Source organism: Larimichthys crocea, chromosome IX (assembly GCF_000972845.2).
Source record: "Larimichthys crocea isolate SSNF chromosome IX, L_crocea_2.0, whole genome shotgun sequence".
Taxonomy (NCBI): domain Eukaryota; kingdom Metazoa; phylum Chordata; class Actinopteri; family Sciaenidae; genus Larimichthys; species Larimichthys crocea.
The window spans coordinates 12380720-12393544 of record NC_040019.1 but is presented as its reverse complement, the minus strand read 5'-3'; the positions used below and the strand labels follow the sequence as shown (position 1 = coordinate 12393544).

Here is a 12825-nt window from a genome sequence, read left to right as displayed (position 1 = left end):
TCTTCCACTTTGAGCTGTGCTTGTTTGACTCTCACTTCAATTTCTTTTAGAGCAAAGGCTGCTTTTGCTCGTGCTGCCTCTGCTTCCGCACGTGCATTAACTGCGGCGGCGCTGGCCAATGACTTATTCAAGCCCTTAGATGATTTTGATGCGTGGGTCCGCACTGACATGGTATCCACATCGCCTGGCTGAGACATGTTAAAGTTCTGGGTGTTGCGGACGTGCATGTCCCTTGTAATTTTGTTGTTGTAGATGAAGTGTCTTTTCACTGTTCTGCTCTCACTGTTCCACCTGAACACAGCTAAGCAGACAGATAAACTCGTGGACAGATGACAGGTGTATTGTCTTCTTTATTTAGACGTTTACCCTCAAAGACCACAAAGTGAAAAGACAATGCCTTCCGAAAACAACAGAGATGGAAGGACGCAGACACGGGAACACCTCAGTCACCTCTCTCTTTCTTTCTCTCTTCCTCACGTTCCCTGTTAGCTGTTGCCACACATCCAAAATGAACACACATATGAACAACATAGAACAGTGCCTCCTGCTGGCAGGAGACAGAACAGTCTATATATATAAACTACTTTGCAGTAGTTGTAAATGTTGTAAATCAAGGACAGTTTACTAGTTTGAATTGTGTCTATAATGTACCTAAATACATGTCTTATTCCAAAGAGAAGTGACAAGCTTTAACATTCCCTCCCCCATACACAACCTGACATATGGCAGCCACACCCACCACACCCCCGTGCAGAAAAGGATCATGGTGCATAAGAGGAAAACAGTCCATAGCAATGAGAATGTACCTCCATTGCTCTGCAGCCTACACAAGCAGCAAAGACTGAGCCGTAAGAAGATTAATGCATTTATGGAAAAGCTATAGAACTTCCATTTAGAGCTGAATGAACAGAGTGAGCAGAGAGGACATCTGTTTAGGAGATAATTACAGGAGCTCTTATGTCCCTTACCTTTACACATAGATGTGGATGAGAATACAAAAAAACCAACACTCATAACAGACGATGTAATTACATGAATATTACATAATATTAATTAAAATGAAGTATTATGCAACAAAAGGTGGAAGTTCACATATACATTTTCACCACATCACCACACTAATCCACAGTTTGAAATCAACACCCGCCTTATAGAAATGAATCCTGCAGCCACACAGCTTTGGCAGTGCTGTTCATGAACCAGGAGAAGATATCAGACATGTAGTTGTGGTTTTTCTTATATAAGTAGATCATTGATAAATATCGTATATTATTGTATATAAACAGCTTGTCAATGTCAGTCTTTTTTTTGAGTGAGAGTTCCCATTTGCATTTCAGGCCAGGCAGACTCAAATGGGTAACCACACATGCAAAGGAGATCATTCCTTGGTGCTTTCTATTATCTCATCTGCAATTTGAAAAACTACTCTGTTTGTTTCTTTGGGTCATAGTTCTCATGTGCAACAAAGACAGAAATTAGTATATGACTGGACAATCAAACTAAAGATGTGCCACACTACAAGGATGCAGAGAAATGCTTGGTTTGCCTTGGTCCATTGCTCTCTAACCCCGGAAGAGAGAACCCCATCCTCTTGCTCAAGCAGGGTCCCATTGCGAAGACTCTCTGTACCGTTCCCAATCTCCTCTCTGAGTTCCTGCTGGAGAAGCTTGGAAATGAGGCTGTTGAAGCGGTTCTCTGTGGTGGTGATAATCTCTGAGGAGGCTGTGGTCAGGTTCAGCTCTCCAGGGTCCACGCATGTGCCGTTCACCTTGACGAAGACCACCTCACTAAGATCCAGACCTGCCACAGAGGAAGGTGAGGCACAGGGGATATCCCGCACCAACTTGTAGTTCTCCATCCACTCCTTCAGCCACTCAAGGGAACAATCACACTCCCAGGGGTTCCTGAAGAGGTAGAGGCGGCCAAGGAAGTATATGGGCTGGAAAACAGGGAAGGGAAGGGTGGTGAGGTTGTTGCTGTTCAAGTGGAGCGTGATCAGGCTTGTCAGATTCTCAAAAGTGCCTTCCTCGATGTATAGAACCTGGTTCCTGTCCAGGTACAGGATCTCCAGCTCCACTAGGTCACTGAACCAGGTCCTGGACACATTGGTCAACAGGTTTCCCCCAAGGTTGAGCATCTTAAGGTGACTGAGGCCCTTGAAAGCAAGCCTGGGCAGATCAGACATTAAGTTGTCATTGAGGTAGAAGTTTTCCAGTCGCACAAGGTCCTGGAAGGCCTGGTCATGGATCACATTGATGCGGTTCTCCTGGAGGTTCAGGTACCTAAGATAAGAACACAGTTATTTACAAGACTGAACTAAAGACCAGGTGATTTTTTTCATAATAAACCCTTCAATGGAGTGATTAAATCAGGTTCTGACCCCAACGGCCAAAATACAAAGGCTAGATTACAAATAAAGAAATGTTCTCCAAAACATTCCACACAAAAAGGGAAAAGTACAACCATGAAGTGAAATGTAACAACAAAAAGGAAACCAAAAGCTTCCCATCCAGACTCCACCTGCCAATCCAGATTGATGGAAGACGGAAGACAAAGAGTGAGAGTTCTAGGAGGGTACAGTATATCTCAAAGGACTGGGCTGGTGTTCTAGATTTTTCTTTTGGTCAAGAAAAAACAAATCTCTCAACACTTAACACAACACTTTGTTTCTTCTGAAGATCTTTAAAAACAGGTCACAAAGAAAATGATACTCAAACAGGATAAAACGGGATTGCATTTGCTTGGTATTAAGACGTGTGTGCTTGTGAGAGAGGCGCCATCTGCAAGTGGCTAAAACTGTTTCTTACCAAATGTACCTTTGGGTAGTTGACTTCATGTCATCTTCCTGTACTCGAGTTTGTCAAAAAAGCATAATGCAATAGCTCATCTTTTATACTGATAATTCAACAAGGAGATTTTTTTTAAGATTGGGAACTCAGAATGTCAAGAATCCTAACACTCCACAGTATAACTTGTATATACAGTGTGTAGTAGTGTATGTAAAAAACTATTCCACAGTTGTTGTAAAAAAAGGAGATTATTCAATAGTATTATTCTATAAGCCTTAAATAAATAAAAACAATAAATCCCTTTTTATTCAACTGAACACTCTAGTGTCCCAACTTCTGCAGTATTCTAGTAGTAGTAGCTTTCAGTTTCAATTGTTATATGTTAATAATAATAATGTAATAGTATAATAGTATGTTAATAATTTTCACAAAATAAAATCCTTGCTTTTATGTTTGTAGCTAGACTATTGACAAATTATTTGCTGCTAGTAGCCTGTGAGAGGATTTTAACCTGACAGCCAAGCGAGTTCTACTCACTACTTCCAACCTGTGACTCACTTGAGACTACCCAGGCCCAGCAGGGAGTTGTAGGCCACCGCCTCTATTTTGTTCCTCTCCAGGTAGATGTGAGTCAGGTTCTCCATGCCTCTGATGGCTCCAGGGATCCTCCTGAAGTTGTTTTGGAAGCAGAGCAGTTCCTTCAGCACTGTTTGTTCTATGAAGATGCGGTCGGGGATGTTGAAGAGGTTACAGTCTGACAAGTCCAGACGTACCAGCTTCTTCAGCCCAGTGAACGTTCGTGTATGAAGATAACTGATGTACTCGTTGTGTGCCATTTCCAGGGACACTAAGTTGGAGAGGCCCTGCAAGACAGAGGTTCAGTTCAGTGTGTATTAAATTATGCAGATTTGAATATGTACTTTTATAAACTGCTGTTCCATTTGCAAGATCCCAAACTTAAATCAGCCGCAGCCAAAGCTACCATCAAGAGAACAGATTTACTGAAAACTGTACTCAAACCTTCTCTCTCTCTCTCTCTCTCTCTCTCTCTCTCTCTCTCTCTCACACACACACACACACCCATCTGTAAACATTCATGTCTCGTTAACGCATGTTACTGACTAAACTTCTCCCCTGGAGTTTCTGTGCTCTGTCGTCCAGCAGGTTCTCATGGATTGTGGTGATCCTGCATGACGTCCACTACATATATTATTACTGTCATTATTGTTACCATATCTCCATTACAGTTTATAGTTAGTTGATGATTTGCTGCTGCTGTGCATCTGTGTCTCTCTATCTCTATCACAGGTTCCACTGCTATTGTAATCATTTTATCATTCATTGTAATTCATTGTCATTTTATCATTCATTGTAATTCATTGTCATTTTATCATTCATTGTGATTCATTGTCATTTTGTCAGTCATTGTAATTGTACAATATGTCTCTGTTGATTTGTCCTGTACACGTGGCATCCATTGCACGTCTGTCCGTCCTGGGAGAGGGATCCCTCCTCTGTGGCTCTTCCTGAGGTTTCTTCCACCTTTTTTCCCTGTTAAAGGTTTTTTGTGGGCACGTTTTTCCTCACTCGAACCGAGGGTCTAAGGACACTCCCTGTGACACCCTCTGTCACTCCTTAGAAGTTACGCATCTTTTGCAACAGGGAACTCCCATTGCCACATCCCCTTTCAGCCTTCATACACACACACACACACACACACACACGGACATCCATGCCAAATTTCAGCCTCCTCAGACAAGAACTGCATATATCCCATAGCATATTCATATTTATCTGCACTATATTTATATATCATGTTCATATGTACATACTCTGTACTTCTGGTTTCGTTGTCTACGTACTTGTTACTTTGTGCAATGACAATAAAGTTTAATCTAAAACTGTAGTGTGGAAAGGGTGGAAAAATGTTTATAGACAGACTGACAGACAGTCAAGAAAAGTTTAGCACAAAGACTCAGTAGACCTTGAAGGCTCCAGGGGTGATGAAAGAGATGTTATTGTGGTCCAGAGAGAGAGACTTGAGGGAGGGCAGGGTGCCGAAGGCCCTCTCTGCCAGGAACTTCAGTCTGTTCTTTTCTAGGGTGATGGCGGAGGCCTCACAGGGAAACTCTTTGGGCAGCTCAGCCAGGCCAGATCGGTCGCACAACACGCTGCAACTCTTCTCCTGTGTGCAGGAGCAGGACGGCGGACAGGCCCGAACACACGCCCACCGTGCCAGAACCGCCTGAGGCAGCAGGCACAGCAGAGAGACTGAATGCAGGACAGAGGGGGTGGTTACAAATAAGTGAAACCCTGCAGCCAGTAAGAAAGAAAAAAAACATGTAGTCCGATTTCTACGACACATCAAATTGGATGGATTTCATTACATCAGTGGCTCTTAAACGTATTACCTCTATATAAAGCTACAGCCAGCAGCAGGTTAGCTTTGCTAAGCATGAAAACTGAGAACATGAAGAAACAGCCAGCATAGCTGCATCTGAAACTACCAAAGGTTCACTTCAAGTTTAACCTGTCATATTCTTTATACTGTCATTGGTCATGTGTTGTTTGTGTATCAACGGGGAGCATCTGCTGGACTTTTTCTTGGCTGGGGGCAGTTATTTTGTGAAGTCTAGTGACATGTTACTCTGCTTCCTATAAGCTAAGTTAACCAGCTGTTGGCTGCATACCTGGATACCTATTATTTTAATAAAAAAATTCTATCTCAGGAAGTCCTCTTCCACTGACACTGACACTGATCTTAGGGTCTTTCTTTTGTCTCCTGTCAGAACTTTACATGGTTAGATGTTCTGATATAGTTGTCTCTGTATTGTCAGATTCATACACCTGCTTTCCACAGCAGACATTTTGACTCATCATAGCTGGTGCTTGTGTTTGAGTCAACAATTTACCCAGGATCATGTGATATTATTGAAAGTAACTACTGAATGGCCCATGTGATAAAACCTGGCCATGTGGGCCCCCAATTTACATTGATATCATTTACACATACTCTGACCTCAGTTTAGCTTTTATTGGTTTTATTGCCACAGAATTGAAGGATAAAGTTACTGCAGGAGCTTCAGGTTTGTGTCACAATGCAGCTCTTTTTAGTCCATAAGTCCATAAAGAAAGTAAGAATCTGCAAAAATCTACAAAACATATTGTTAAAAAAAAATCGCTTCCTAAGATTAAATGCATGTACTGATTTGTGCAGCAACACAAGGACACTAGTGCAGTAATAATTTGGCAGGTTGAGGGCTAAACTGTCTCTTTGCCAGCTGCTGGTGATACAATGATGTGATTAAGAAATAGCTTACATCAGGGATTAGCCCCACAACAATAGGTATTGTCTGTGCCTGGGATTTCACCCTCCATCCAGTTAGCCTGAGTTTGGAACTGCCTTTTAGTCTGATCAGTCTCTGTTGGAGGCAAACTCAAATTCCTGGATGGTTCACTGAGAGACATTTTAAAGCTACCTGAACTAGGACATTATTCATATCATTGCATAAAGACTAACAGTGTGAAGAGACATTTCTTTCACCAAGCCAGTGTAGGCAGTGAGAGGAAGAGAGGAAAACGAGCGGAGTGAAGGGATTGAAACTGACCAGTGAAAGTGGTGACAGTCATTACTGTAGTCTTTTATTTGGGACATGCCAGGATTAACGGAGGTCTGAAACAGCATAAAAAGAACACAGCAGGACTTAATGATGAGCTATTATGAATTATAGAAATGTGTAACAAAGTCAGTTGTTGGAAGTCCATAGGCAATCTAGTTTCAAGGACGTACTTTTAGATTTGAACTTTAACTGGTAATAACAGAGAATCACAGAGTTATGATCATACAGAATCTTTGTGGAAGCTCAGAAAGATCGCCTGCAGAAATGTAAAAAACACTGTGCAGAAAAGGAAGCGACATACCTGTAGATCTTTCCAGACAGTGTGTTAAAGGTCACTATCCGAGTATTCATCCATGTGTCCATCCTGTGCACACCACATCAGTCTTCACAGCACACCTTCCACAGCATAACTGAGCAAGCTTAGCAGATGGTTCTGGCTGACACAGTCTACTGCAGTATATGTGCTTGTGTTTTTACATTCCAGCCGTCCCCCTTAACACCCACACATACACACACATCAAAAAGCCATCTCTTAATGGCAGTTAAATCCCCTGGATGGAGTGATGGATGGAGATGGGCGCTTGGCAGGATTACAGAAGTAAAGCGAGGCTCAGATCAAACCACTGAAGCAAAGCGCTAACTTAGAAACACACAGAACACAAACACACACACACACACAGTATGAAGTTGGACATGTAAGTCATCAGAAATGCACAGGTTGAAATGGATTAGGGGATGAGCACACTGTGTGATCTGATGAGAGAGGTGATCAATACAACACACTGTACTGTCCACACTGTACGGACCACCATGCCTCTCTACAGAGCTAAGTGCGTTCACTGACATGAATGTCCCTAAACCCTCATTTTCAAAATGACACAGGCTTTTAATGGGTGTCACTGGCTCTGTGCTTATCAAACCTGCTCAGCACATTAGAACATGTAACCTTTAAAGAGTAACATGAAAAATCTTCTGAAATAGGATGAAAGAGACTCTCACTGCCAGGCTCGGACTGGCAGTCTGTGCTACCGGGCAAATGCCAGATGGGCCGGTCCATCTCGGCCACATTTGGGCCGGTGGCCTCCGGTGTTTTTTTGTATGTATGTATTTGTTATTTTGTAGCCTTTGCAACATTTGCCCAGCAGCCCAAAATGGACTTGCGGCCCATTTGCATCCATTTGGAATAGGCTTTGGGTTGCGCTGGCTAATATCGGTTAATATTTGCCTCTTCATGACAGGTTCAGAAGTTACGATTTACACCCCCCCTCCCCTGCCCCCTCAAATGAATGCGTCCATGCAGCCGCTAGGTTTATGTGAAACCGAAACAGGGATAGACTCATATACAGTCTATAGATAAACTTCATACTGTATGTTGCACAAATATATATATATTTTTTTCTTTTCAATGGTCTTTTTTATTAATGATAAAATACATATAAGACAATCAATGCACATCTACTGACAAAAAAAATGTAAATAGACAGAATAATAATAAAATAAATAAATAAATAAAATAAAAAAATTACAACCATGTGTAACCCATTGGAAATTAGGTGTTACTTAAACACAAATTAATTCCTTTTAATGACAATTTATGTATTTTCTTGCCTTTTATTGCCACGTTTGCTATTCACATTTAAGTCATTTTTTACTTAGCTCAATGTCTAATTTTCAGTAGTAAGGAAAAACTTGATAACAAATACGTTATTGGTTCAGGAGGAATGATTAATTCCTATTGGTGTAAAATGAACCAAGTCCCGCCTGTTTTCAGGTTAGAGAGACGCAGTCTAACATGTGCAGAGGGAGACAATGAAGCGGAGCGAATGAGTGAAAACAAGTTGAAATCGCGAGTGAAACTTTTGTTAATTAAATCTGCTGTAGCAGAAGAAAAACTATTTCAACGAGCAAGAGTTGGTGAAACCTTGATGACATCTGTTCATGGTGTATGCTTTTATTTTCTCGGTGAGTTTTTAATATAATACACGTGCTGCACAAGGCCACATTAGCAGAGTGTTTAGCCTCTGAGCAGTAGTGTAAAGTTCTGTTTAAGTATATATATTTTTTATTGCAGAGCCAAATAAGTTGAATAATTTATGTATGAATATATGTATTATTTACTTTTGTGGGTAAAGTAAGCGATTGCAAAGCAGCTAATGTTATAGACTACTGTATGAAACTTGCGTGAATTACTCCCCTGTTGGTGTGTACGACCACAAGGTGTCAGTATTGTGGTTTTCATAATAATGTAAAATTTCAGTTATTTTACATTTGCTTATGGCCATTAAATAAGTTGGTTGTAAAATGTAAAAGTAGAAGTTGACATTTCATATGTTGGCAGTACAACCATTATCCTAAATTCATGGGTTAAATACTGAAGGTTGTATTAAAATTGATTTTGATAAAGTTAGAGCTGTACAGTTAAGAAAAGTAGAAAATAGGTTTGCATATGTTTATAAGCCGTGTTATGCTACACAGGCTAGGTTTTTTGGACATCCCTGGATTCTGGATCCTGGACTGGATTTGATTCTCTCCCTGACGAGGGGGATGGCGAGCCACCCGTGTTGAGTACCTGGATTGAGGAAACCTATGAGCTATTCAACTGCCCTGCTATCAGCGCGGTAGGGTTGTGGAACAGGATTTCAGGAGACGATTGAACTGAACTAAACTCCTTAATTTTTGGGAAGGATATTTTCTTTTTCTTTTTGGTGCACCAAACTTAAAAGACATTTTATTGAGTAAAAGACCGGTCTACTGTTGTGAAATGTTACAGAGTTATGTAAATACAATAATTTTGTTACAACTTAACTTTGTGTCCTGGTTACTCATAGTGGTGTCCAATTCAATTCATTACCCCTCCCTGCGGATCTAGATTGAACTGGTCCAGTGTGCACTTATCTTTTAGGTGGGTTACACATGCTTGGAAGAATAAGAGAAAGATTCATAAGATTTAATAACAGGTTGGGAGGGGCTACTCAGAAATGATTGTTGAAGGTTTTTCATAAAATACCAAGAAGGGCCGCCATACTCTGTAGAATTTGTTTTCTGATCCCCGAATAGTGTATCTAATCTTCTCTAGATTCAACTAACAGGAAGGAGGAACTGGGTCCTTCCACTTAAGTGAAATAGCTCATCGGGCTAGTAAAGAGGGGCAAGAAAGTTGAGCATAGCTTTATGTAAGTTCAAATCTGGAGCAATGCCAAAAATACCAGTCAAGGGATTGGGCTCAATTCGATGATGGAAGATTTCTGATAACGCATGGAAAACCAATGTCCAAAAGTTACCTAAAGAGGGACATGTCCAATACAGTGAGGCAGGTGGTAGAGTGAGGCAGGTGCGCCTTTACATTTATCACATGTAGGGTCGACATCAGGGTACATTCGCGCTAATTTGGTTTTTGATATGTGGATTCAATGCACTACTTTAAATTGCAAAAGTGCATGTCGAGAACACATTGAAGAGGAGTGTATCCGATCAAGCACCGAGTCCCATGTGTCCTCTGTAAAGATGTAATTTAGGTCTTGCTCCCAAGCAGTTCTTATAGTTGCCATTGAAGAGCAGTTTGGAGATAAGGTTATATAGATTGGACATGATACCTTTAGAGGTGGGCTTAACAGAAAGAAATATGTCAACAGGGTTAACAAATTTCGAGGACTGCATTCTTCCACTTACGTAACATCGCTAAAATCAGACGCATCGTGTCTCAAGCGGATGCAGAAAAACTAGGACTTAGGACTTTGCAGTTAATTCAGAATGCTGCTGCACGTGTTCTGACAGGAACCAAGATCAGACATCACATCTCTCCCATTTTGGCTTCCTTACATTGGCTACCTATTGAATCTAGAATAGAATTTAAAATTCTTCTCCTTACTTACAAAGCTCTTCATGGTCAGGCACCATCATATCTAAAACAGCTCATAGTACCTTACTACCCCTCTAGAACACTGCGCTCTCAGAATACTTGGTTCCTTGTGGTTCCTATAGTTTCCAAAAGTAGATTGGGAGCCAGAGCTTTCAGCTATCAGGCTCCTCTTCTGTGGAACAAACTACCATTCTGGGTTCAGGAGGCAGACACGGTCAACACCTTTAAGAATAGACTTAAGACTTTCCTCTTTGATAAAGCTTATAGTTAGGACTGGCTCAGGTCATCCCTTAGTTTATGGAAGAATTATCCTATCTTTATTCAAGAGAGCACATTTTTAGTTTGAGAGCATAATTTCATCTTCTCATGCTCAGATTTATTCTCCTCGTGCTCAGATTTTGTGCTCGTACTCAGATTTCTGCTGCTTTCTTTCAAAATGTGTGCTTGGACTCAAAACATCACATGCTTGTGCTCACATTTCTTCTGCTTGGACACAAACATTTTGCTCACACTCAAATATGTCCTGTGCGCACTCAGATCTAATGTGCTCGTGCTCAGATCTAATGTGCTCGCACTCAAAACATGTCCTGTGCGCTCTCAAATTTTTTCTGCTCGCGCTCAAAACAGCATGTCCTCTCAGGTTGAAATGTCTGCTCAGACTGAAGGATGTCCCGCCCTGCGCTTAAATTAGTGTGTTTCACCAGCCAATAGGGAGACAGCTGGAGTGTGGCCTAATCTTGGGTGTGTTCCTTCACCGTTTTTGAGCGCTCCGCAGGGGCGGGTATATGGTCTGTTTGTAAAACTGCCTCTCTCTTAAAATACACCAATTTACCATACTAGCCAGCTATTTGAATCGTCACCTATTTAAAACGCCAGCTTATTTATGTATAATGAATCTTAAATAATCCTAAAAACAGTTATCGTCGTTTAGATATCGTATGATTGTTTATCGTAGATTGTTTCTAATTTTATATTAGCGGGATGTTTTATATACTATAAATACACCTGACACCATACCTGTCTTATGGTAGTTGAGTGGTTAAGTACATTGCTACCTGATGTATTTTGAACCATGGGACGCTGGTTCGCCTGTGTGAGTGACCCCCCCCCCTTTCTTTCTCTCTCACACACCATCTCTGTTTCTCACCATCTGTAAACATTCATGTCTCGTTAATGCATGTTACTAACCAAACTTCCCCAGAGTTTCTGTGCTCTGTCGTCCAGCAGGTTCTCATCGGTCTGACACCTGTAGACAGTCCACTACATCATATGTGATTAGTGAAGCGCTCACAGGCCATTAATGTGCTGCTTCAACAGTCTTCACTTTGAGGGAGAAGACTTGATTTTGATCCTGTTATGTCACAAAAGCGCAGTCCTTTGTCTTGGACACAGTGTTACAAATATGAAGAATCCAAGTGTCAACAGTGTGTCAGTAAACAAACATGCACAATAACAGAAACCTGAAACTAAAGAAGCTAAATTGAATTCAGCTGTAGTTTTTTTCATTGTCTACACATGTGGTTATTCTTTCCAAAGGTGTTGGACAAGTTCTTCTACAAAAAAAAAAAACATTTAATTGTTGTGATAGATAGATAGATAGATAGATAGATAGATAGATAGATAGATATACTTTATAGTGCAGCAGCAGTTTTGTGGTGGTCGTGGTGAGACAGGAAAGAATGTTATGTAAATGTTTTAGATTTATTTCATCTGTAAGATTTATAATTTCATGAATTTAGTCTTATCATTTGTGAAATATAGACCTTTGTGACCCGTCTCCTGTTATAAAGCATCCACATGTTTAATTATTGTTAGAATAACCTGCAACTATGAAGAAAACCGCATTAGAATACATTTACTTTAGTATCGGATGTTTAATGTGTTACTTGTATGGGTATTGTATGATCTAGAGCAGTGTACAGGCTTTTGCACAAATTATTAGCCACCACCTGAAAATCATTTATCATGTTGATCTTTCCCAAATTGTTGGCAAAAAGTTAGCAGCAAAATATTGTCTCAAGTTTCAATAGATGAACATGACCTCCCCTCACTGGAACTTTTGGCCAGATGGTATCGAAAGCTGAGCAGTCCATCCTTTGAAAGTATGGTTCAGACGTGGAATAGGAAAAAAGCTGAATGAAGAAATCTCATACAGCTTGGCGTATGTGTGCTTTAGTGGAGAACCTCTCCCTCTTCAACACAACTGCTTGCGGCAGATGGCCGTCCACCAATGAGTTGTGTTCTGCTCATGGTTTATACATATAAAAGTCTTTCCTTGCCACTGTCACCAAGTGCTTGCTCATGGAATTGTTGGGTTTCTAAATATTTTACAGGACAGTCCAGACCTGTCACAACCTAAGATTTGGTGCTATGTAAGTAAAATGTAACAGTAGTGGAAGGTAACCAATGTATACTACAGCATAAAATGACTGCACTTGATTGGTGGTGAATCACATTCTCAGGTTTGCAAAAACACTGAAAAAGGTGATGTCCAACACACAGTTCACACTCATGAAGTCACCATTGACAGGTTTAGGGAATAATACAATGGACACCG

The 12825-nt window shown here is 40.8% G+C and overlaps 1 protein-coding gene across 1 annotated transcript; it reads right to left on the bottom strand.

Moving 5' to 3' along the window:
* Nucleotides 1–414: 414 nt before the first annotated feature.
* nyx (nyctalopin) lies at nt 415–6791 on the bottom strand. The gene is made up of 5 exons (XM_019278293.2): nt 6711–6791; nt 6398–6462; nt 4774–5060; nt 3348–3652; nt 415–2282 (listed from the first exon to the last, which is right to left on the bottom strand). Exons 2-5 carry the CDS (start codon nt 6417–6419, stop codon nt 1454–1456), a joined length of 1443 nt encoding a protein of 480 aa, XP_019133838.1. The 5' UTR covers nt 6420–6462; nt 6711–6791; the 3' UTR covers nt 415–1453.
* Nucleotides 6792–12825: the final 6034 nt, after the last annotated feature.